The 26,081-nt window shown below is 45.1% G+C and overlaps 1 protein-coding gene across 1 annotated transcript in view; it reads right to left on the bottom strand.

Moving 5' to 3' along the window:
- The window catches only part of Arfgef3 (ARFGEF family member 3), a 122,300-nt gene extending 96,748 nt beyond the window's left edge, over positions 1 to 25,552 (bottom strand). The window contains 2 exon segments of the mRNA XM_048354174.1: positions 16,475 to 16,526; positions 25,430 to 25,552. Of these exon segments, the coding sequence (XP_048210131.1) occupies positions 16,475 to 16,526; positions 25,430 to 25,514 (137 nt within the window). The 5' untranslated portion in view covers positions 25,515 to 25,552.
- Between the last annotated feature and the right edge of the window lie 529 nt (positions 25,553 to 26,081).

The raw sequence follows: 26,081 nt of genomic DNA, 5'->3' as shown, positions 1-26,081 counted from the left end.
CCCCCAAGCCAGAACAGCCCCTTAGTTTTATCTGTTTATATTTTCAGCAGACCTTGAAAGCTGCATTGCCTTTAAGTGTGAATGCCACAGAATTAGAGTCAAAGATTTCATCTTTGGAAATAAGGGTCACTGTCTTAGCACACAATGGAGCAGAGAGCTAATAATAGCTTGAGCTCCTTCCAGTCCACATGGAGGCCCTGCTGCTTGTCATGGAATCTTCCATCCCAGCTCCCAGAAGATGAAGCGAGAGTCACCCCCATGCTCTGATGCTGGCCACAGGGACCCTGACAACAGCCCGCCAGGAAGAACGCTGTCAGCGTTCAGTGTCAGTAGTCAGCATTCTACTGACTCCCCTCCCCTCCCCTCCCAACCTTACAATGTCCATTTAAAAAAATAAGATGATACATTAACACCACAGCTATTTTTCATGAGCTACATCACTGACAGATGGGTAAATGACCCAACTGTGTGACTTCCAGGTGGGTGGCTCTCAACTTGGTCACTGTTAGGATTGTCAGTTTGTCACAGTGATGAAATAAACATGGCTGTGCAGTCAATTAGATCCTGGTATTTCCACTTTTGTTTCTGTCATTCATCACACTGGTTCATAGCTTGGAGAAATTAATTAGAAAGGAGGGAGTAGAGGGAGATGGAGGAATAACGGGCAGTGCAGGATTCCACCTGTAAACTCAGAATCATTCACATTTCCATCCGGATGGATTCGCTGTGAAAGAACTTGTATCCAGCTCATCCAGAACTTGTATCCTGCTGGCTCACACCTGTCATCCCAGCTCCGCGGGGGAGGCTGAGATCTGAGGATAGTGGTTTGAAGTCAGATTGGGCAGGAAAGTCCATGAGACTCTTACCTCCAATGAATCACCAAAAAGCTGGAAGTGGAGCTGTGACTCAGGTGGCAGAGCACCAGCTTTGAGAAAAAAATGTTAAGCAAGAGGATAAGGCTCTGAGTTCAAGCCTCTGTACTGGCACACACAACAATAAAAAGAACTCCTATCCAGTCTGTAGTTAGATCCGTCAGTCGGAGCACAGTCCCAAGGAGCCAGCCTGGATGTCAGAACTCTCCCAGCCTAACAGTGAGGAGCAGGCAGAGCTCTTAGGTAACCATGGAGTGAAAAGACACACAGATTGCACACTCTTCTCCCAGGATTCAGAGGGAAGTGAATGCCACACTCCTAGGCTGTGGGTGCTGGGTGTGGCTCAGTGGTAGAACACTTGCCTGCCATGGGTGGGGCTCTGAGTTCAATCCCCAGCACTGGGAGGAATAAATGGCTGCCACACTCAATGGCAACAAGGATGAAGCATTCTGGAAAGTCGAAGCCTTCGGCTCTTGTGAGCCAGCAACTGAACATGAATATTTCCCTGCCATCTACAGTCATGGCCCCCAAGGCCTCCCCTCCACCTTGTCCTCCTCTCATCCATAAAGAAAGGCTCTTTTCTGTGGATGTGATCCTGGAGACTGAATTTAAGGCTCTGTGCCTGCTAAGCAAATGCTCTACCACTTGAGCTATGACCTTACCCATTTTGTTTATATTGCTTATATATTTTGTTTTGGAGAGAAGAGTCTCTCAAGAGTCTCCCCAGGCTAACTTTGAACTCATGTTCCTCCTGCTTCTACCTCTCAAGTAGCTGGGACTACAGGCATGTGCCATCTTGCCTGGCTACAAAGGCATCTGAAGACCAATTCTGAAAGGTTGTAGTAGGAATTCATGGAATATGTATTAGGAATTGGCAAGGTTTGTTTGCAAAAAAAAATAGTCAGATTATAAATATTTTAGACTGTGCAGTTCATATGGTGTCTATCCTAACTACTCAATTCTGCTGAGGCAGTCACAGGCAATTTGTAAATCAATGAACATGGATCTGTTCCAATAAAACTTTATTTAAAGCAGGCAAAAAGCCAGAGGTTGGCCTTCAGACTTTTTGTCTGCTCAGTCCTTATATATAGAGAGAGACGAAGCCCCCACCATGGAGCCTGATAGTCAGCATAAGATAAGCCCGTCTAATCGCTTTAGGTGTCCAGAGAGATTTTGCACAAGACACGGAGTTAATAGCTGTATTTTAGCAAAAGCAATTCTCAAAAAACATCAGTTCTTTGAGGAAGTAGCACTGCAGACAGAGATTTCATCTGTCCATCCAACCACCAACGGAGCCAATGTTTAGTGAGCATGTTCCAGGCACCATGTTTGGGGCTTGGAAAAAGCCAACAGGGAAGGTACTTGCTTTCACTTGTATTCTTGATATAAAAGAGAGAATAGGAATTATTATTAGCACTTATTCTTTCTGTATCTGGTCTTAACTGTCACTAGACCCTTAGGACAGGTGTTCCTATCCTGTGTCACATTCAAGGAGAAGTGTAATTCAGAGTTGTGCAGCCTGCCCAAGGTATTAGAGGTATTAGACAGGTTTTAGAGACAATTCCAATCTCAATTCATCTGAGACCCCCCGATCAACTCCCTCTAAACCTTCTCTGGCCTCAAAATTTCGCAGCTGAGCAAGAACAGATGTCCAGTAGCCTTTTAAAGATCACAGGTGCATAAATGTGATGAAAGATTGTCTTCCTAGAGGAGAGCACATATCATTGTCTAGGGGATTCCTAGCCCCCCGACACCAGTTCCATATGTGGAGCCTCTGCTCTTTGGAGAAATAACGCTGCCAACATGGCAGACATCTCCAGGTCTGTGCCAAGTAGTGAGCAGAATTTGATGACTTTGCTGTTTCGGGTTCTGTTTGGTGGCCTGCTACTACCCTGAGCCTTGGGCAGAGAGACAACTTCCTGGGTTAGGATGATGGCTGACACCCCCCTCCCCCCCCCACACCATGTCCAAGGCCTCAGGCCCTTTCCCACCCTTCCCCATCCCCACGGAAACCCAGTGGCTCAGCCTCTGATCTGACTTGACTCGAATAAGAACACCAGTACAACTCAACAAGAATGGGTATGACTGACTTCCTCTTCCATCCTGTGACATCACTAAAACCCTGTTTTGAAAGCTTTGCCTTGAAGGTTCTAAGATTTCAGCTATTTACAGACCCTTCCTGAAGAATGATCATCCTTGTCAGGGACGGGCATCCTCGTGGTAAGGGAGGGAGAGGACACCTGCCCAGCCAGTGACCATTTTCACCTAACTTCCTTCCATTTAAAAAAGTGATTTGAATGAGAGGGAATAACAAGCCTGCTAATAGGGGCTTGGGATGAGATTTACAGTGAAGCTGTGACATGGAAGACATTCAGTCCCTTGTGCTTATTGTTCAGGCATAAATCATCCTTAGATCTTTCTAGATGTCGCCTCTTTGGGAGGGCCAGCATTCAATTACATCTAGTGACGTTCTTTTTTCTTATGCGCAGGCACGTGCAGACCCATTGTTGCCTAATTAAATAAAGGCAGTGGCTTCAAATTTCGTGGTCTGACATGATATTATTGCTTGAAGAAGAATAATTAGTGACACTGAATATGCATGTGGGGGACATTATCCTGCGACACTGACTGTTCACATCAAGAAGTCCAAGGCTACTTCCTTCACTGCTCTGTCATGGTTTACGGACTGCCTTTATTGGTCTGGAAGGTAACAAAGGACAAAGGGATGTTAAAATAGGGGCAAGGGGGAAGTAGGACCTTCTAGTAATTGTCTACCACAAACGCCAACATAAACTTCATGTGAAACCGAACACATTTCTAAGTGTTGGGTTGGATCTTCTTTGATAGACTGGGCAGGGAGGAACCATGGGGGCATCACACATTTGTAAAGTCTGCTTGCACGCTCCAATTCTAGGATTCTGTGATCCAAGCCATTTATTAAATCACCCTCGGACTATTCAGTGGCTCTTGTGAAAACCAATGACTTGCTGGTATAATGTACTGCGTGATGCACATTTGTATTTACAATTTTACTTAAAGATGTTTTATTTTCAGTACTAGAGTTTGAATTCTGGGTCTTGGGATTGCTAGGCAAGTGCCCTACTACTTGAGCCATGCTCCTAGTCCTTTGTGCTTTCGTTACTTTGAGATAGGGTCTCATTTTTCATCTACCTGCCTGGGTCACCATCATCCTATTTATTGATACTAGGGTGGGCTCATGTATTTTTTTTTCCCCTAGCTGCCCTCAGATGTGATCTTTCTGATCTCTGCCTCTGGGGTAGCTAGGATCACAGTTGTGAGCCACGATGACTAGATCATGGTAATATTTACAGACTTTGCAGATTTGCTGTGGTTTGAACACGGTTTGTTCTCACCATAGCTTTTGTTGAGGTCTGGTCCTCAAAGTAGCAGCGTTGGGAGGTGTGGCCCAGTGAGGAGTATTTGAATCACAGGGGCAAAACTGCCCCCGAATACCTCCGTGTATCTCTCAGTTTTCTCCCTGTCTTGGGGCAGGGTTAATCACTGTGAGAAAGCAAGTCTACCTCATGTTTCTCCTTCTGAGTCCATTTGGGTTTCCATCATGTTGGAAGCAGCATGAGGCCCTCACCATATGCTGATCATCTTGTGTTAACTACTTCCTGAAAAATGGCAACTTGATGGCACAAATATTTTTTCAGAAACATTTCCACACTCAAAGGACAGAGAACTTAAAAACATGACAAACCATATTACATTGAGAAACTTGATCACTTCATGTCCTATTCAAGCACCACTGACCCATTACAGCTCACAATATTACGTGTGCACATCTATTGGAACTTCTTATGAAATAAGTAGTAGCAAATGGTTGGTTAAAGTAATGCTTCAGGTGGGAATGTGGTTTAGCAGGAGAGTGCTTGCCTAGCATGCATGAAGAGGTTCACTTCCTCAGCACCACATAAACAGAAAAAGCAGAGGAAGTGGCGCTGTGGCTCAGTGGTAGAGTGCTAGCCTTGAGCAAAAAGAAGCCAGGGACAGTGCTCAGGCCCTGAGTCTAAGCCCCAGGACTGGCAAATAAAATAAAATAAAATAAATGCTTCTACAAAATATTAATCATTAGAATTTCTAGGATGGAAGGGACAACTCAGTGGTAGAGCATATAGTTAGTATGCCCTGGGACCTGGGTTCACTTCCAATATGTTCATCCATACCCATACACATACATACAAAGCAGAAAATTTCAGGTATCTTATCATAGTTGTTACAAAACCCATCCATACCGAGGTCAACACAACCATCCAAATGAAACATCAGTATTCTTAAATGACTAATAGTCCATTTGTGAGTTGTCTAGTAATAAATAGATCAGCACTTTAGTAACTATTGAATTTTAGTCTAGTAAATGTCTAGTGCATGAAATCCTAGGCATAAAATGATGAGTGTGTCGCCCAATTCCTGTCCCTATGGAACCTACTGACTCGAGAGGAAATAGACAAGTGATACTATGCAAACAGAAGGACTAGGTAATGAACATCTGCATCTTACAATTGGCATACATAGTCAACTATTAAAGTATACTGAGATGGGGCTGGGAATATGGCCTAGTGGTAAAGTGCTCGTGTCGTAAAGTATACTGAGGGCAGGGCAGATCCTGGAAAAATGGAGCTGTTTTCATAGGCAAGGTGATGTTCATGTGACCTTGGGGCGATGAGCTTTGGTCGGCCAGGCAGAGGAACAGGACATTCCCAACTGAGGTCATGTATGCCAGGGACAGAGTGGATTTGTTCCCTACTTAAAGCCGTGCTGTGACCAGATGGGGATCCTAGTGGGAAGACTGGTGAGAACTGAGTTTGACAAGGTGGATAGGAGCCAGGGTTTGAAGGGTCTCATATGGCCAAGCCTGAGCCTTGGCTATGAGCCAGCTGAAAATGAGGAGCTAATGGAAGACTTTTAATCAAGACAATAATGTTATCCCAGACATTTTCTACAAAAATGGTACCCTGTCTATGATGTAGAGAGTGGAAGAAAGAAAGTAGAATATTATGGGAATACTTCTTTTTGAATCAAGCAAATTTTGCTCAATCTCGGGCTCTGTTGGGTATAACCTGTGTACTAAATATATGGCCTCTTCAATCCTTACTTTCTTCATCTAAAATTATGGACTCGTATTGCCTAAGAAGTGTTGCAACCATGAGATAAACAGCTGTTTGTCAGATTCCTAACAGGGCAACCTAACATTTGTCACTCTTCTGAAGACACCTGGATGACTCTCTTCTTTTATCTCTGGTTCTATCCTGGGTCTCATGGACCCAGATACAGAGTCCAACTTGTACCTGCCCAGCCAATAGGCCTAGCAAGCGCTCCAAAGGACAGCCCTGGGTCCGAGGCCCACTTGCAGGTCCTTGGAGGAGGCTGCACCAGGGGTTCACAGGGAATTCTGAAGACTCAGCGCCCAGAGCATGACTCCAGAGAACAGAGCAGGCTTTGGGTGAGGACATAATGGTCTCCAGGGAAGCGAGAATGAGGCCTCTGTAATGTGAGTCCAGATAAGGCCCTGTGTCCCTCAGGTCTTAGGGCAGCCATGACAGTACCTAGTAAATAGTTATCCTGGGGCCTTTTCTCATTGCCGCAGTTACTTACTTACTCAGCAGTCAAGAATGAGACCTTGGGTTTGAGGAGTTTTTATGAGGCAGTTCAGTGCCATCATTTGTCACGTAGGGAGGGGCTAAGACCTACCACAGAGCTCAAGTGTCAATCATTATGGACTTAGGCTTTCAGATTTTCTATAGTGAGGACATGCTCTGTTCACAACCTGACAGCATTGCTATTTTCACAAGTATATCACTTATGCATATGTTCTCTTAATTTCTAAATAATTCAGTCAAAAATTTTAATTCAATTTTGATTTAATTAATGTTTTGCAATTCAGTTTTACTTTAATAAAATGTAACAGTACTTTAACGATTTGATAAGTTAAACTTAAAAGTCAAAATTCAAAACTTATCTAAATGAATCGATAAATGCACGCAGTCTCTTTATGTCTAAAGAATTTTAAAACGGTGCTTTTTCTCTAGGCACTTACATACAGTGGAACCAAAGGAAGAGGCTCTTAGGGGAGCAACACAAAAGCACAATTCCTTGGTTTCTCTGATCATACCCACTGCCTTATGTATTAAACTGTAACCCCTCTGTCCATCACTTTGACAATAAATAAATAGTCAGAAAAAAGAACTGTCACAATAAATACTTTCTTGTACAAAAAAAATATCAAAATGAATTCCAGGAAATGGAAACAAGAGGGGTTGTCCCTTCTCTTTTTGTCTTGTTTGTCCATTTATCTGTCTTTGGAAGGGTATGGGGGGGCACAGAAATAGTGGGGCAAAGGATGAACAAATGCAACAGTGGTACTCACTAGCTACTATGTTGAAAATGAACTATAGCACTTGTGGGTAGGGATGGGAAGGAAAAACCGGGAGAGAGCGAAGGAAAGGGTGGTAACAAATGTACTCACTACCTGACTTATAAAACCTTCTGTAACTCTCTTTACATCATCTTTATAATAACAATGGATTTTCTTAAATTAAGAAAACAGTGCTTTTCCTATTAGACACCAAACTGAAAGCTGTTTTGAAATGATCATCTTTCATCTGTTACAAGCCTTCTCTCTATATAGGCAAGGAGAATTACAGCCCTCCACGCATAGAGATAACTCCCCTTAAGTAATTCACATTGGCAAGAAACACCGGAGGACAATGATGTAAAATTTTATTTTCTCATAAATAGCGATTTCTCCCAGCAGGGATCTGCCTGTAGGGTTTCAACAACTGAATATCCCCTCAGTTTTGCACAGCAAACACTTGCTAAAAATAGCCCTTGGCCAGGAGCCAAAAAGGTGCCTCATTAACTGCTGCTTTCCACTTTTCAAGCTCTCAGTACTTCCAGCCATGCACTCCGCTGAGTAAGAGCCACAGGACTGCGGCCTTCATATCCTCAGGGCCGGCTGATGTGAGGATAGGGCTGGCTGTCAGGGTACATGAAAGGTTGGAGGGTTCGTACTTGGATGCGACTCTTCATCTTATTTGAGGCCGCCTTTGACCATCACCCCCAAAACATGATGGCTGTTTTACCCCCACTCACCCTATAAGTGCAGGACCTGTCTGCGCAGATGAGGCATGTGTTGGAAGGAAAACAAATATGCCTTGGGAATGGAGCTGTAGCTCAAGTGGTAGAGCGCCAGCTATGGGTGAAAAAGCTGAGTGAGAGCATGAAGCCCTACATTCAAGCCCCAGGACCAGCACAAAGAAACTCACAAAACAAAACAAAAACGAATATACCTTGTGTTTCTTTTTTAACACACTGGAGAAACAAGCAGCAGTAGCCACTAACAGCAGCTAACAGCGAAATGATGAAAAGCAAAAGGCCAAGGGGTGGTAAAATGAAGATGGAGGCACAAAAATGAAACTGCAAAGGCTCGAAGGTGGGCAGAGATGTTCACCTTGAGGAAAGGGGAGTTTGTCAAATTTCTGAGTGGGTAATGGTGTGTTTCTGTGTGTGTGATCAAAGTACATTATATGCATGTATGGAAATGTCAAAATGAAGTCCATTATTTTGTAGTGACTATACACTTGTAAAAATGTACCAACCATCTGAGAATTTTAAAGCATGTAATTTATTGTTCCACAATTCTCACCTTCTTGACAAAATCCTGTTGGCTAGCCATTGCTGGGTAAAGAAAAATGTCTCCCTTTCCACAAGATTTAAAAAAAAAAAAAAAAGGACCCACCCCAATCATTTCCTACTGTACTATCAATGGGTGAGATCCCTAAACTGAAGAAAACCTCTACCTAATCCCTCTGCTGGCTGCACAGATGCCTGGTTACCAAGGCAACTGGAGGCAAGATTCTCATCAAGGGAAGCTAAGCCAGTCCAGCCTCAGGAGGTAAAGACACCACCACCAGGATTTGCACGACCAACAGCCCTGCCACTGAAAAACAGGACCAAAATGGCCCTGTAGATAAACAGTCACATTCAATGAATGGATGGGACATTCGCCCATGGCCTCTTCAGAGCCACACCAGGTGGCATTTCTCTCCCCAGGGACACAGAGGGACCTAATGACCTTATTCAGGTTGGGCTCTAGCCAGTCATCCCTGGAGAGCCAGAGCGCTTGCTAGACTACCCAACTGTAAGCCAGGCTTTTATGCAGAGACCTTCATGTTCTGGCTTAAGTCAGATGTCTCGAAGAAACCCAAGCAAGAGAATCTTGAGATGCTAATAGCCTGTCTCCAGCCTGTTACATGAAGAAAATGAGACCCATCTCATTGATATCACAGTTAAGTTGGACTTTCCATTTGTTACAACTGACTGCATTCAGAACTGATGCTTTCCAGCAAGACACACCTACTTTCTGCCCCAATGCATTCCCAAGAGTGAAAGACAATAATTCCTGTTCTAGTCAATTCCATAACAGATATTCAGCAAATATGCTTTGAAGACACAGAACGCATTCGTTAAAAGAAGCATTTTCTAGTCACACCTGCATTTGAACCTCTGTTAATGATAGAGTAGCCGAGGCACCTCAAGCAAGTCATTCTACTATCGAAGAATTCATGTTCTCATTAAAATACAGACATTAGCACTGCTTGTACTTGCTGTAAAAATTTTATACTGCAGCACATAGAAAGCTGTTAACACAAATCCTATCACAGAACAGTGCTTTGAGGTTGGTAGCCCTCAACACTGGGGCTCAGGCATGTGATAGCCGAGACCAGGGCTATGCAGACATGGAGTTTAGAGTCTAGCTGTGAGAGAACCCACAGAGATCAGTTATTCAAAGAGACAGCACCAGGCTGGCCTATAGACCACTTGTATGGGAAAGAAAACCAAGGTTCCATTACTAAGGCCTACTTCCCTGTTTGACCAAAGATACCAAGTGTTTAACTTAGAATTCCAGTAATTATCCTGTCAGAAGACAGCAGAGAATCCTAACAATGATGTCAGGTGGATTGTGTCTGCCACATTCACATTCACCTGGACCACCTGCTCTCTTTATGGAGGATGTGGTAAGTAATTAACTTTGGCTGCAGGTAAAAGAAAAGCCAATTGCTTACTGGTCTGAAACAAGAAGAAAGTGGCTTCAAGCTTAGGTAACTGGAAGTTTGTATGAAATTGTCAAGAACACAGCCTTGTCCCGTTTGGGTCCTCTGATAGCTTGCACAACATCCATAGCCACTCTTTGTAATGTGACAAATTTCAGAGAGCGAATGGAATTCACCTCAGGGGACTGAAATAGTCTCAGCCTTCTGCAATGGAAAGCAGGGCAAGCATGTGGGAGAGTCTCAACAGTGGGTCAGCCTTCTTTGAAACACAGGGCTAAGTGAATAGAGCAGACTCTATACCCAGCAGAGTAGAAAGTAGAAGGTGTCTGGATACTGGGTGGGAAAAAATGGCTTCTGCTCCAGAGGAAAATGGTGGGAGCCCTAGCTTAGAGGACTTACAAACACTTGTGTATCTTCTGATTATAATCGAATCATTGTCTTTGGATGGGAATGTGCTGTGGAACTATAGAAAATGTACTACCTCATTCCAATTCTATCAACAACCCTCAGCATAGACCGCAGCTAAAATCTCTTGAGTCCTGAAGTCAGAATAGAAGAGGAACAAGCTGATAGAAGAGCACTGAATCCCAGGTCCTTGACTATACCTAGCTAGCCTCCAATATTTATTCTAGATAACATTCAAGATGGCCATGGTTGACTTGGCACCTGTGACTCACACCTGCTATCCTAGCTACTCAGGAGGCTGGGATCTTAGGTTGAGGTTCAAAGCTAGCCCAGATGGGAAAGTTCTCAAGACTCTTAACTCCAATTAACCAGTAAAGAGGTGGAAATGGAGCTGTGGGTCAAGTGGTAGAACACCAGCCTTGAGCAACAAAGCTAAGGAGGAATACTCAGGCCCTGAGTTCAAGTCCCAGTATTGGAAAAACAGAGAGAGAGAGAGAGAGAGAGAGAGGGAGGGAGGGAGGGAGAGAGAGGATGGCTGCTATATTCAAACCTGCCATGCCTTACCTGCTCAAGAGTATTTATTCAAAACTGCTAAGGGCCAGTTAATTAGGCCACCGTGTACTCTTAGGAATAGGAAATAACACATTTATAGTCAGATGCTTATCAGCTCCTTTGTCTCTGGCTATCCTTATATTTCCTTCTCTAGTGGTGAAAAAAAGAAGTTTGGTTCCATGGAGAAACTGCTAGATTTCTACAAGACCATGTTTTGGGTGATATTTTGCTTAGATATATTGGATGTTCTGCAGAGAGCTGTCATAACATCTTCATAAGGAATATGTTTTTGTCAGGGTTGATACAGGGCAGTTTTCATAGCTCAGAGGTGACACATAGATAATAAAAAGTAATCATTGTTTCATAAAAATCATTTCTATTGACATGTAACAGGTTTACTGCTGTTCTAGTGAATAATTGTTATGATTTTAAAAAAATTCATAATATGGTAAAGCTCCTTGGAGCCAGAGGCTAGTGACTTATGCCTATAATTCTAGCTACTCAGGAGGATGAGATCTGATCTGAAGATCACAGTTCAAATCTAGCCTGGGCAAGCAAATCCAAAGGACTCATCTCCAATTAACCAGCAAAAAAGCCAGATGTGAAGATGTAGCTCAAGGGGTAGAAACACCAGCCTTGAGAGAGAACACCGGTGTGAAATCCTGAGTTCAACCTCCACTACTGGCTCCCAAACAAACAAACAAATAAACAAAACTCCTGAGGCTCCTCAGTAAATCTGAGGTATAATGAGTTTTGAGCACGAATGGTTGGAGAAGCCTTCATCCATCCACAATGGGGTCAAGGAGGCCTATAGAGTGAGCTGTAAGGTAAAAGCTGCTCACTTGCCCACTATGTGGAAGAGACATAAAGGATGGAATGGCCACTAGGGGTCCCTCTTCTTGGACAGTCCAGCATCTACTCTGTGGCCTGCCTGAATGGCTACTACTAGACACTGATAGACAAAACACTTGTTCAAGATCTCAGTGGTGTTGTGTGGGAGAACCAGGTCTTGCACTCAGGACTTGATCTGTTTATGGCCTCTTCAGCTAGGAGCATACTCCTTGTGGGGCTGATTGTGCCCTGTTCATCCCTGGGCTCCTAGAATACAGATGACTACTTGCTTAGCTCTGTCATCAGCATTAGGATATCTGTCCCACCTTCTACCTACAATCTGTCCCATCAGAGCTCTGATGCACCCTCCCTATCATCTTCTATCCCCAGACCCCTGAATAAAGACGTCAACAGGAGATCTGCCAAGCAATCATCATGAACAAACATTGACAAAGGCATCCTCTGTGCTAGATGCCTGGGCACGCACACCTTGAACTAACAAGCTTTCCTTTCTTAATCAAACATCCTGTTGACTTTAAATTACATCTATATTTTCACTGTCTCTGAAACCCACAAAGACTTGCCTTCCCATTTTCAGCAAGTGCCATGTTGCTGGCTTTGTCTTCTCCACTCAGCTTTGTCAGGAGGCCAAAATGAGAATATCAGGGGACAAATCTACTAGCCTTCCTCCCCACACTCAGACTTGGGATCCCCCGGTGCCCAGCTCCTTCTTCTTCCCCTCCTATCTCTCCCATCCCCCTACAACTGCTACAAATGGACACTGGACATGGTTGTCTGGCATTTTCCCTCCCCACCGACAGTCTCTGAGATCTGCATACAAAACCCCTTTTGTATTTGAACTGGGTAAATACAGGAAAACAAAATGGGATTCACAACAGAAAACCAGCAACAGGCAAGTTATCATTTCAGTGGGAAAGATTCTTTTTAATACAGCTTTTCCATAGGACTTCATGAATTGAAAAACTCTCTGCTCCAGCTCAAAATATGATCTATGCTATGTGTATTCACTCAGCTTTGGCCTAAACATGAGTCATTTGGGGGTTCACTCACCTCAACCCTGCTGAAGAAACAGAATCATCACTACTCAGCCTTCCCCGCCCCCCTAGGTCAGGCCAGCAGAAGGAGAAGAAAGGGTTAGGTAGTTAATTACATAATTACTCAGGATTCCCCCGGGGGTATTCACATCAATTCCAGACCAGAGTCTTTTTTATCTTAAGGTTTCCTCTGCTTACAAAGAGGAAAAGTCAATTTAGGTCATTTCCTGGGCAGAGCTGTATATGCACACTAATCTCTATAGCTCTTCTAATTCACGGCTGGCTAGCCTGTCCATCTAAGCACAAAACACTTCCTCTTTTAAAAGCTCTGGTTCCTTAGAAATTGAATTGGAATATCTTCCCATATCAGGTATTCTAATGCACATATTCCTACGTGATTCTGTTCTGCTTATGAGTGCTGCCAAAACAACAGGTTTTCAAAGAGTTGTTTTTCTTCTCAATGACAGAGCTGTATCAAATAATTTACCATAGGAAATGTAGCCACATAGATCTCGGCTTTTCCTGTAAATTCTGAGTGAGGGAAAAATAAAGCCTGTGTGTAAATCATAAGAGAGAAACTATACCTTGCTGGCTTATAAAGGTCATTTTTGGAGTCTGGTCGCTCTGACTCTGCCCTGGGCTGGCTTAGGAGTCCCAGTGTATCCCTAGTCTCACAGGAGAGTTGTCAGTGAAAGAGTGATTCAGTTAGGACCCAGGCCCTAGTACAGTATTTTGGCCTAGCAAGCCAAAACCGGATGCAAAAGAGACCTTGTTTCAGAACATCTTGCCCCTGCCCATCCCTAGTGCCCTCTAGTTTCAATCACCTTCCTGTGCTTTGGGGGAGAAGGTTTTCAGAAGGGACCTAATTAGGAATTAACAACCCTCTCAAAATATTGTGAGACTCAACCAATAAAGTGTTGACTTGTGGCAACACCTAGTTATGACAGAGACAACCAATCAGATCATAGTCCAGGGTGCTAGAACCCCTAAACTCAAGACACCGACAGAAAGACAGAGATTGCCACCTGTAGAAGAGAAAATGGATGACTCCCAGGGAGAATACAAGACAGACAGACAATGACAGTGACCTTCAAGTTAAACCATTCTCTTCTGGATAAAATTCTTTATGCTGCTCATCTTCCCTTGTCGTGGACTACACTAGTCCAGAGAGACAAGAACCCGAGGAGGCCCAGCAGTGGGGGCTCAGCGATTCTGGCAGTACAACTGTAACACTGGATGCCTCATGACGTAGGTGTTCCTGTTATAGTAGTCTCCGCCGGCTGTTGAGTCAGAAGGCCTGTCTGGGCTCTGCCTAACATGAACCACTACAGAAAATTCTGTATCATCAGGACACAGAGACTGGCATTCCTATCACCTAAGGATGGATAGTTGCTGACACCAGAGTCAAAGTTTGAACAATGGTAACTTGGATTCTTAGCTGGGAAAATGTGAGCTGTGGAGCTGGCTATATTAAAGACGTGAAGAAGTATTGTATTAACTGAGTCCTTATATCTTAAGTGGGGAAAAGAAATCTGTCAAATGTGTGGCCTTAACTTCAGAGTACACCCAAGATATTATGTGATTACATAACCCTGCTGGTTTGTATATAATAAAGTGAAAACAAAAGAAAAAAAACAGTTAATAAAGGTTTCCCAGAAAACAAACATGATTCTCATCTTTGCACCAGGACTTTTGCAGAAGAAAATTCTAGAGGGTGAGGAAGAGACACAAACTGCCATGACACCACTGAATTGATGGGCATAGCTCCTCTTATTGCTTGGGACTTATTTCTATACTTTGTTGACACAAACAATTTCTCAGAGGTATACTTTGAAATTAAGGCGAGAATTGGGCCTGTCTTACCTATAGGCCATAGTTTAATTATGTAAACTGTACATCTAATAACACACATTGCAAAAATCCTACCCTTATTCTTTTCAAAAGGAATAAATTTGTGATTGGGTTGTTATGCCTTTTCAAAATGGAGTTATGTTTCCTTTAAAGAATTTTCTTTGAAGCTATGTATTATAAAGACATTAGCTTTTTGTCATAAGGAAAGCTAAGTCACCATAGCTTTGAATTCATATCTTACACCCATCCTAAAATATCCCTCTAGGTCAACAGCCTTTCCATCCTAGCTTAGGTGGCTCATATATATCTTCTCATGTGATGACCGGTCACTTAAAAAAACACTGTAAGGTCAGTCTATTAACAAAGAGAAGCTTATAATTGGAAGCTAATTGCAAGTCTTCCTTATCGAAGGCAATAGAATGGGAAAACCACTAGGAGGGGTTGACAGCCCAGAAGATATACAAAAAAGATGTCTGCAGGTTAGGAAAGGTATAGTATCAAGACAGTATGTACAAGGTGACAGTATAGGTTCTGCTTTCCAAAGCAGTTAGGAAAGGGAAAGGACCAGGTCTTCAGGACATCTTATTTCTGGAAGTGATTTCAGCATCTCCTTGCTAAGAGTCACCCTTCACAGGGCTTGCTCCTTGCATGTGTGTCTTTACAGCTAACAGTGAACAGCCATTTTCTCCTTTGTTTAAGGCACTAAAAGCAAACAGGGAGCCAAGTGCTAGTGGCTCCTGGTGTAATCCTAGTTACTGATGTAGGAATACTGTAGTAGCTCTCTAATTGATAGGTTTTGTGCAACCTTTCAAAGATATAGGCTGGACTCTGTGTTTAAGAAGGGGAAATGAGCGAATGGAGAAGATGCAAGCTCCTCATGAAGAAGATAAACACTCCTAAGATTCAATCCCAAAGACAAAAGCAAGACTAAGGACATGCAGGTGGAAAGATTTTTCCATGATTATCAATTAGAAAAATTCAATAAATTGTCTGCAGGACAGGTTCCCTGGTCCTTCTCCATCTTGACACTGAATCAGACAGGCTGCTCAGCATGAATTCCTATGCATCATGGAGAGAAACATGTTACTAATTCCTCTGCATGGATTCCTATCCATGTTGCTAACCCGGCTCATCATCCCACAATAAGAACAAGCACAGGAGCCAGGCGTGGTGGTACACACTTGTGGGACCAGAACTTGGAAGGCAGAGGCATATATATAGCCAGGCCAGCCTGGATGACATATTGATATTCTACCTCAAAAATACACCTCCCCCCCAAAAAAAAAATCCAGTGGACATTAGGCACAAATAGCCAGTATCTCCTGATCACCCCTTAAAAATTCTACCTGAAATATTCTGCCATCCGATTCTCCCTTAAATCTCCTTATACATTTGCCAGTCATCTAAACCATGCAAGTGAATTTGCACTTAGATTTGTACAAAGAGTCTTCAGAGCAATAAATAGCAGAAAAAAAGGAAAGATAATACTCCTAGGTCCCTTAAAGGTCCAGTATATATGGTGGATGGTAGCATTACTAATGTATGCAATTGATCAAAATGATGGTAGTAATTATTTATCAAAATGGTCATATATTTAACACGAAAGTAATCAATGGCAAAAAGGAAAAAAAACACAAAAATTTAGCAGGACAAAAGTATTGAGTGAAAATGTTTCCTTGTAACTCTTTCCAAAACCAACAATTTGTAAAAATCTGCAAACAATCCATTCCAATTGACTTATGGAGCAGAAAACCAAATGAAAACTAAAATTAATGAAAACAGTCAGGAGAAGGCAGAAACAGTCTCTCTCTCCTCCTTGTCTTTCTCTTACCTCAGCACATGGGGAGGGATCTTGACAATGGTGTCTAGGCCACCGAGAGTCTCTGCAAGAGGAAAAATACAAGGTTACTAGTATATATTTAAGGACTAAAAGCCTACATTGCACTGGAATTTCACTGTTGGTTTTTTTGTTTTTGCCTTGGACTCAGGGCCTGAGCACTGTCCCTGGCTTCTTTTTGCTCAAGGCTAGCACTCTGCCACTTGAGCCACAGCACCACTTCTGGCCGTTTTCTATATATGTGGTGCTGGGGAAATCGAACCCAGGGCTTCATATATATGAGGCAAGCACTCTTGCCACTAGGCCATATCCCAGCCCCTGGTTTCTTTTGTTCCTGCCAAGTATAAATTAGTCAATTCTCAACTATCTTCATGAAAGTTATTCTTACTTTTAAATCCCTTGGTAATCCCAGAGGTAATCCCTGAAACTTGCCTAATTGTTGGGAAAAGGCAGGTTAAAAATTAAGATACCTTAATGAATTCCTAGCCTGAAGCAAACAGCAATTCTATCTAGTTACAGCTGACCAAGAAATTATTTCCTTGCCGTTAAACTAGAGAAATGAGTGCTATTTTCTAAAGGCACTGTTTGAATATACTTAAACAATAATGCATCCTTGTGAAAGATATTCAAGCTCATGAAGCACCTCAGACAAAGACTCATCATTCTTACACACATCTGGGATGTGGTTAATTAAATCCTTTTTTTGATCACACTGCAGTGGGGAAGACTGGTTGGGAGGCTCATCCCCAAATTTCATTAATCCAACCTGGATGTTCAGTACTTTACCATGGCTTGTGAATTATTCATACTACCCCGGCTTCCAAACCCCAGATACAATAAAAAGCTCATTATTCTCTTCTCTATTTCTATGGCTCCAACTTGTCCCCAGTGATCAGCTCAATTGTGTTGATCCCTCTGCCTAATGCTTCGAGTCAACAAGCTCTGTGAACTTGAACTATTTCCCTGAAGGAAGGAAAAAACATCTCTTCTCACCTTGCTAAGAGATCAGAAGGAACAAGAGATAATAAAGGACACGGAATCCTAACCAGTACACCACCAGGAGTGAAGGAGGGAGAACACAGGCAAGAATTCAATACATACACCACAGAATTGAGAAATATAAGAAATACAAGGGAAGGAGTAGATCTAAGGGGGGGGTATGTGTGTGTGAAGATGTTGAATGATGACACAGACCAAGATATATTATACAATAAGATGCTTTGTTAAATGGCAAAATTCTATAGATAACTTAAAATTAAGATAAGCAAGGAAAGGATTGGATGAGAATGTTTAAAGGGGTGACACTGATCAAGATGCTCTGTATTCATAAACTGTTTTGGGGAATGGCAACTTTTTTGTACAACTACTTACAGAGAACAAAAACATTGAGAGAGAGAGAGGAGGGAGGGAGAGAGGGAGAGAGAGAGAGGGAGGGAGGGAGAGAGAGAGAATGAATAAAGGCATCCCTGAGACTTAGGACTAACAGGCCAAAATGTGACAGGATCTGGCCTGTTAAGAGTCAATTGGGAAAAACAGTGGATTTAAGAAAGACAATTATTAGCAAAACAGAAAGATGAGCCCAGCAGGGTCAGTGGTGCCTCAGGGATGAGGCCAAGGGAGGAGGCAGAAGGACTGAGGTCAGTGCTGAAGATGAGACAGGATAAATCCCTGGGGTGCAGGTGCAGGGAGCAGCGCAAGGTCACAGAGGTCAGCACACCCCAGCATTGAGCAAGGTAGGGGTCAGCGCCCAGGGCAAGTCCATGCTGCTTGCCAAGTAGATGCAATGACACGGAACCAGCAAACCACAGTGGGTCTTCCTCCAGAGAGAGAGAGGGTTTATATGTCCAAACTCAGGATGTCTACACATGCTCGGAGTGGCTAAAAGAAAAGGGAAGGAGGCTGAGGGTAGCTCAGTGGTAGAGTCCATGCCTAGCTAGCATGGACAAGGTCCCATTTCCCAACTCCAGTACCACAAAAAGGGGGGAAGATGTGAGAAAAGGCAGCTACCCAGCAGCCATGGTGCATGTGGTCTCATAGGATCCCCTTACCCCAGGCATGTGAGGATCAGAGTAGAACTGAAAGCAGGTGCTAGTGGCTCACATCTGTAATCCTAGCTACTCAGGAGGCTGAGATCTGAGGATTGCACTTTGAAGCCAGCCCGGGCAGGAAAGTTCATACGACTGTTATCTCCAATTAATCACCAGAAAACCAGAAGTGGGGCTGGGGCTCAAAGTTGTTAGAGCGCTAGCCTTAAGCACAAAAGCTCAGGGACAGCGCCCAGGTACTGAGTTCAAGCCCCACGAATACAAAAAATAAGTGGTGGGCGGGGGTTGGAAATGGAGGTAAAAAGTGACCCATGAGCATGGCGGGGAAGGTGTACAGTGTGGCTCCCATCCCCAAGAGCAGGTGGTGCTTGGGGAAGGAGACCATGGAAGCGCCATCAGAGTAAGAAAGAGCACCAGGCTCTCTTTCCAGCTCTGTTTGCAGCACTGTGGGATGAAGGGAAGGCTCTCATCCTCTCCATGCTTTGGTTCCCTCATCTTCACAACTGCTTGGGGACTTTCCCAGTGCTGGAATCAATCCAGGACCTCATGTGTACTGTGGAAGCACGCCACCACTGAGCTGTGCCCTCAGCTCAGTTCCTTTACCCTCAAAGGGAGGTCAGTCACATCGACCCCTCAAGATTCCTGTAAAGAGTTGATGAACTCATGATTATAAAGAGCCGGACGTGATCCTGACACTGTCCTTGGGGTCGAATCCTGTCTTCTTTCTTTCATTTACTGACAAAGATTTGGCTAGATACTGGGCTCCAGGCCCCAACGGTGAAGACAGACATGATTGAGGAACTCACTATACTCTATACTTCCAGCTTTATACCGTGGTAAAAGCCACAAAAGGGCATACTGAGAATTGGGCAAAGGCTGGATGGGGGACCCTTCTATGGACTGTGGCCCTGGAAGAGAAACAGGACTGAAGCAGACTGTGTGAATAGGTAAGGAGGAGATATTCCAAGAAGAAGGAAGAGCAAGTTCCCAAGACATCAAGACTTAACTGGGCATAGTGATTCACTACAGAGTCCTAAGTACTAGAGAGGCTGAGGTAGGAGAATCCTCCGGGCCCAGAAGTTTAAGAACAGCCTGGGAAACTTAGCAAGACCCTGTCTTAAAAGCAAATGCACGATTCAAACCATTAAGACTTTCAACATAAAGCAAAATACAGCTGGGAGTGTGGTTCAAGTGGTAGAGAGCCTGCCTAGCAATCAAGAGACCCTAAGTTCAAACCTCAGCATCACCTAAAAAGAAAATCAATGCATAAAACAAAATACAGCACCATGAGAATCCCAACCACATTAACAAGCTCCCTGTGGCCACTGTGGCCAAACCCCATCTTCTCTCATGTGGTGACCACCACAGCCCCCTCCTTTCCTCCCTGCCATAGGCCTCCCCCCCCCCCCCGAAGCTGCAGCCTCTTCAGCCTGAGAGAGCTTATGAACAGTGAGTCAGGGACCTCTCCTCCACTCCAGATGATGTCCCATCTCATTTTAAATACAAGCTATACAGACAGAGCAACGGGACTTTTGGAATTGGCCTCTTGCCTTGTGTTCTCCTCCCCTATCTTGGCTGGCTCCAGCCATCTGGCCTCGCTTCCTGCTAAAGCCACCAGAAACTTCCCAGTTCACAGACTCCCTTCCAGGAAGGCTTTCCCTACATAGCCTATTCAAATGACAACTATTTAAGTTACAACCAGCACCTAGAGTAGCACCTGACACATGGTGGATACTCATTAAATACTTGATAAATGAATGAAATAAGAGCGGCTACAGCATATGTGAGATCTGAAAATAAGATCAGGATGGCTGAAATCCGGAGTGCCAGGGGGAGGGTGGCACAGGAGGAGGCCGCAGGGCAGACAGCATGCAACAAAGACTTCCGTCTATCCTAACCGGAAGCTGTTCTGTGTTTTCACATGCCACCGCCGCACAGGTTCAGGGTTTCAAAGGCGGTATAGCATAGGGAACAGCTTGAACAGCACTAGAGTAGAGGAGAACAGGTTAGGACAGGCTGTGACAGGAGTCGAAAGAAGGAAGAAAAGTAGCATTGACTAGAGAGTTGGCAACAGAGGTAGAGAGAAGCGGGCAGGCTAGTGGTGTCATTAGGAGTTAGAAATCCACAGAATGCAGCCAGGTGTGGTGGCACACACTTGGAATCCCAGCGCTCAGGAGGCTTAGTCAAGAGGGTGGCAAGTTCATAGTGAGACTGCCTCATAACACCAAACCCAAAAACAACAAAGAGCTGACACCTGGGTGATGCAGCAGGTAGGTTGGTGAATTATAAAAGCAGATCAAGAGCACCCTGCCTGGCTTCAGGTTTACGCAGTTGGGTCAGCAGTGTTACCAGCTGACCCCCTTAATGCATACAAGTCGCTGTGATACTCAGCTCCTGTGCTCCAAGCCCTCCAGGGAAGATGAGGAGAAGGGGACGGCCCCTGGGGCGTGGCTATCAAAGCAGGGGGCGGGGCTAGGATGGCAGTGAGCCTCATAGTTTCAGTCATGTAACCGAAGCTGCATTTAACAGTGGAGGCAGCGTCGCTCAAGAGCCAAGGCGTCCATTGGATGCTGATGGAGGCAGTCGAGGCAGAGCAGGTGCCAAGCAGCATGTGGTGTTGACAGAGGTGAAAGAGAGCAGAGCAGGGCGTGGTGAGTGGAGAGACCACACAGGCACAAGTCCCTACCAGCACTTGGGAAGGACCTGAGGCGGCAAGGCAAGGCAGATGGACGGGTGGACAGGCCTTGCTCCTTCTCTGAGCTGGAGTCCCTGCGTCCCGCTCACCTTTATTTCCCAAATTTATTCTGTGTAAGCCCTTGGATAACATGTACATTAGGCATTTCTAAAATGAAGACATAGTCTCTTCCAGATATATCTATATATCTATGTATCTATGTATACCAGCGGTTCCATTTTATCTAAACATCGTAGCCACCATACTTGCCAGTTTCTGAAGGAAATCATTGGATTTTGTGTGTTTATTTTTTTTTTAGGAAACTAGGAATTAACTTGGGATTTGGAGTTTCCACTAGAACCATGTCCCCAAGTCCTTTTCAGCCCCCACCCCCTGCCCCCTACAGAGTCTCTTGTTTTTTCAAGGGCCAACTGGGACCACAATCTTCTTCCCTCTGCTTCCCCACATGGCTAAGACCACAGATGTGTGCTAACCACACCCAGCTAACTCTGTTCTAGGCTCCCTGAGCGCATCTTCAGCCTACTCACTCTCACTCTTTTCTATGCTGCAGTCAGACTATTTCCTCCCTGACAAAAAGAATCCAGAGAGCGTTAAATGAGGAGAAGATGCGTACTATTTGCTATTCTGGAACCATTAAGAATACTTGTTTTCAGAGAAGTGTTAGGATAAAGTGGAAGAAAATGCTAAAGTTACAAATGCATTAAAGATTAAAGAAGAAGAAAAGTCCAAGTTCAAAAGCAAAGCGGATGATAATATGCCCCTTTGTCAAAGAGCAAGCTTTTAAACTGCCTACAGTGTTATCTGCCTACAGTGATTAAGAGTGCGGGGAATGCAACGCTATTCTATTTTTTCAATATTCTGAAATGAACATATATAATATAAATGAAAACAGTTGAATAACATTTGAAGCTCAAATGAATCATTAGTTGATTTATTTATTGAAGATCTCTGAAACAATGGGTACAGAATACACCAGAGAAGCATAAACAACAGTGCCTGTGCTCACAGAATTCACAGCACCTTGACATTTCTTTGACTGAGCAGCACTGGCTCTCCTGCCTTCTGAAACAGAACTCTAATTTTGCCCTGAGGAAGTCATCTTTCCAACTCTAGTGTCAGTGGGACTTGTGGCCTAGGCCTACGCTGAGGACCCACCGGGTTCCTAGGCTGAAGGACAAGTTCCGGGAAACTCACTTAACTCATCAGGACAAGGAGAGAAGAAGCAAACCCAAAGACCAGGTGAGAGTGATGAGAGGGGCCCCTTTCTCTTGAGATGGCCTTGGTGTGGTCACGATCACTCTCTCTCATGACGATGAATGACTATTTCTTCTATAACTGGTCTAAGTGGGAGAGGACCCTGTCTCCCATCATCAGAGATGACTCAGATAACAGCCAAAGAGGCTGATGGCCTCTCTCTCCCAAGATAGTCTAAGTATGCTGATGTCCCTTGCCCAAAATGATGGAAGATCCATTTAGTGTGATGGACAATGCCCAGAGGGCAAGACAAGGTGCTCGTAATCCTGTAATATATCCAAGCCAAATAGAACTCATAGCTGCTCAACAAGATATTTAATGGATGGAGTGAATAAACTGTTCTGTGACTAAGTCTGCTTTAAATAATTATGTCCAACATATGTATTTGTCAGTTATCTTTCCAATGAGTGGCTGTGGATACTACAACTGTATGATCCAAAAAAAAAATTAAGTGCATTACAAAGAGACTGTAGAAGTCAGGGAGCACCTGGCTTTCCTGAGGAGCACTGGGAATGCTCCCTGAGTGAGCAGACCCTGGCGAGGCTGGAGAGGGAATTCCCAGCAGAAGGGCTGGCATCAGCAAAGTAGAGATGTATCCTGCCTGCAGGGTGATCAAGAAAGTGTGGCAGCTGGCTGCGCCTGGGGGAATGATGAGAAAGTGGATTGGGGCTAGATTTGAAGTGCATTCTAAAGAATGTCCATGTTAATCTAGAAAGCAAAGATGAGGCTGAGTGGTGAGTATTTTACAGTAAAATACAGTGCACCGGGAAGACAACAGGAAACCATCCCCCAAGTTTCTGTTTACTTGGCATTCTCCCTCCACATATCTTTGGATTTACTCCTTCCTGGAGCATTTTATTCATGCTTAGTAGTCACTGCTCTGGCACAAGGGAGGTCTTAATAGTGTTTGCTAAATAAGCAAGGAAAAAGGGATCAACATCTTTGCATGCTTCAGTCAAAATCTACTAAAAAAAAAAGCCCCTCATTTTACATCAATTCACCCTCTTAACCCTAACCTCACATTCCATGCCTCAGTCTTTGACCTGTTTTCCTGGTGTGTTCATCCCACTGCCTTTACGAGCACCTGACACTGCTAGTGCACAACTTCATGCACTCATTTTCCCCTAGCTGATTAAGGAACTACTACTGTGAAAAGAACCACATCTATTCTTACAGTCATGCTGGATTCTGGGCTTGACCCAGGAAAGCTGCCTACACTGGACTCTCAGCTTCTCTGGTTGCCTCAAGGACACAAATTCAATAACAATGTAATTTAGATTTAACATGCTGTGGAATATCAAATTTTCAAACTTCTTAAAAATATTAGATGGCTTCCCCCCGCCCCCCCACTTATCTCAATCTGCTCCATTTACAGAAAACCACAAATGAATACTAGGACAGTATGCTTAGAGCACAGTTGGGCCCTGCTTTATTATGTTATCAGCCATCTGTGACCCTTCCTTTAGGGGCATTTGGGAATCCTAGCTAACTCACTGCTGAATCACAATGGCAATGCAAAAATAGTACTGCGCCTTTAAGAGCCTTGCAATTCCCAGACAGTAGTCCATTTTTATTTGACAGTAAGTTAAAATGGTCAATGCTAGCTTCTACCTACAAGATAAACTCCCTAGGCAATATTCTAGAAGATTTTGTGATCATATGCACAGTTTAGATAATAACCCCCCCCCCCCAAGATATTCTTCTGATGGTCTGTATAACAGCTTGCAGACATACGTGAATTACGAACCTTCTAAACAGGTGAAGTTTAAATGATAGCATTGATGGCCTTATGGAAGCAAGGCTATAGGAGAAGTCCAGAACCCATGGCAGGCAGAAGAGGTAAAGGTTTGAAATAGTGCAATGGTCAGTGTGGGCATTCCTACACCCATTGGGGTGATCACACCACAGGCAAACACTCTCCTGGTCCTGTATTGGGTGGAGAGGCTGCTAAAGGCAATTCTCTTTTCAGGCTGTCTCACACAGCACAGGCTCCGGACAAGGGAGGACTGGGTTTTTATTTTTGTTTGTTTGTTTGTTTTACCATTTCAAAGGAAAGGGAGCGATCACTGAGGACTCACAGGCTCTGGTAAGGGAAGGCCAGGGGCTCTGATGGCTGCTAGGGCTCTTTCCTGGCCTTTCCTTTTAAAAACACATCACCGGAGGACTGAAGCCCCGCTCCTGCTCTTGTTGCATTCCCATCTTGACTATTTTGCTCTCTCAGATTCGGGCTCAATTGATAGGTCATTCCGCTTTCTTCCTCTTCTTTTCCTGCTGTTGAATTTCTACAACTTGAGTAGGTTGGAAATTACAAAATTTGCTCCCGGGGAACTTATCTCACAAATAGCTCATCCATCTAAAATGCCACCTGTCTGAAGGGCAGCCCACCACAGAATTTCACAGCCCCCACGGTCCTGCCTGTTTCTTATTCTTTTTTTTTTTTTACAACGACGGGGAAAGCCACACTAATCTCAAATCAGGAAAATCAAATTAAGTAAGCCCTTCCTTCCTGGTTCCCTTGGCCAGTGTTTATGATCAGAGATGCTGGCTCAACTTCCCCCCTTTCCAACAGACACCTTAGAATCCGGGGCCTGGATTGTCATCGGCTTGAGGTCCTTCCTGGGCGACAGGAGACCACTCTATGGTGCTGAGGGCCCGGGGGAAACGCGGGCCGCCCGTTCCCCCCCCCCCCCCAACCAGAAGGGCAGTTGTTCCCATAAAGGTTTTGGGGAACGATAAAGAGCCCGGAGGGGAGGCAGCTGGATGCCACCGCCCGAGCCTAGATCCCCCCATCCCACACCAATTCACCACGGCAACTGGCAATCGCGCCTTAAGCATCCATCAGCAGGGCTGGGTGATCACCCCCGGACGGCGAGGGGCTGTGATGACCAGGACCGCGGGGCCCCCGGGGGTGCAGGGTGCCGGTCCCCTCCGGGTCCCCGCCGCTGGCGCGCTTACCGAGGGCCCAGGTGCAGCTCTCCTTGATGGCTTTGTACTTGCTCCCGGACGCCTCCTTCTGCAGCCTCCTCAGGATCTCTTCCATCTTGATCTTCCCGGAGACGCGGGTGGGAAGCGAGCCGGAGCCGGGCGTGGGGAGGATCGGGGCGGGGGGGTGGGGGACGCGTCGCCGCGTTACGGGGGAGCCCGGGGGCGCCTAGGCGTCCGCTACGATGGTCCCCATCCCGCCGTGCGAGGCGGCTGATGAATCACGGCCGCCCGGTGCCCAGGCCACGTCAGCCGCGCCGCCCCGCCCCGCCCCGGCGCCCAGCCCGCCCGGGTCAGGTGCGCGCCGCGCCGCGGCTCGCGCAGCCTGGAGGCCCGGGCCTCCGGCCGAAGCGGAAAGGTGGAGGCCGATGTGCCCCGCTGGCGGCTGGCCGGGCCGGGGGCGGCGATCAGCCCAAGGTCGGCGGCGACGGGCAGGCGGGGAGTGGAAGGGCGGGGTCTGACCGATGTCCTCTCTCCACCTGCGCGCACGGCTGCCGCGGGCGGAGGTGGGGTGGCCGGGCCTGGAACCCCCGGGTCCCCAGCTCCGTGCTGGCGCCGCGCCCGCCGCCTCCCGTTAGGATCCAAGCGGCCAGGTCACGCTTTGGCTGTTTGGTGAGCAGTCCCC

The sequence above is a fragment of the Perognathus longimembris genome, chromosome 9 (genome assembly GCF_023159225.1).
Source record: "Perognathus longimembris pacificus isolate PPM17 chromosome 9, ASM2315922v1, whole genome shotgun sequence".
Lineage (NCBI taxonomy): Eukaryota > Metazoa > Chordata > Mammalia > Rodentia > Heteromyidae > Perognathus > Perognathus longimembris.
Note: the sequence above shows the minus strand (reverse complement) of the source record. Positions and strands in the feature narration are given on the sequence as shown.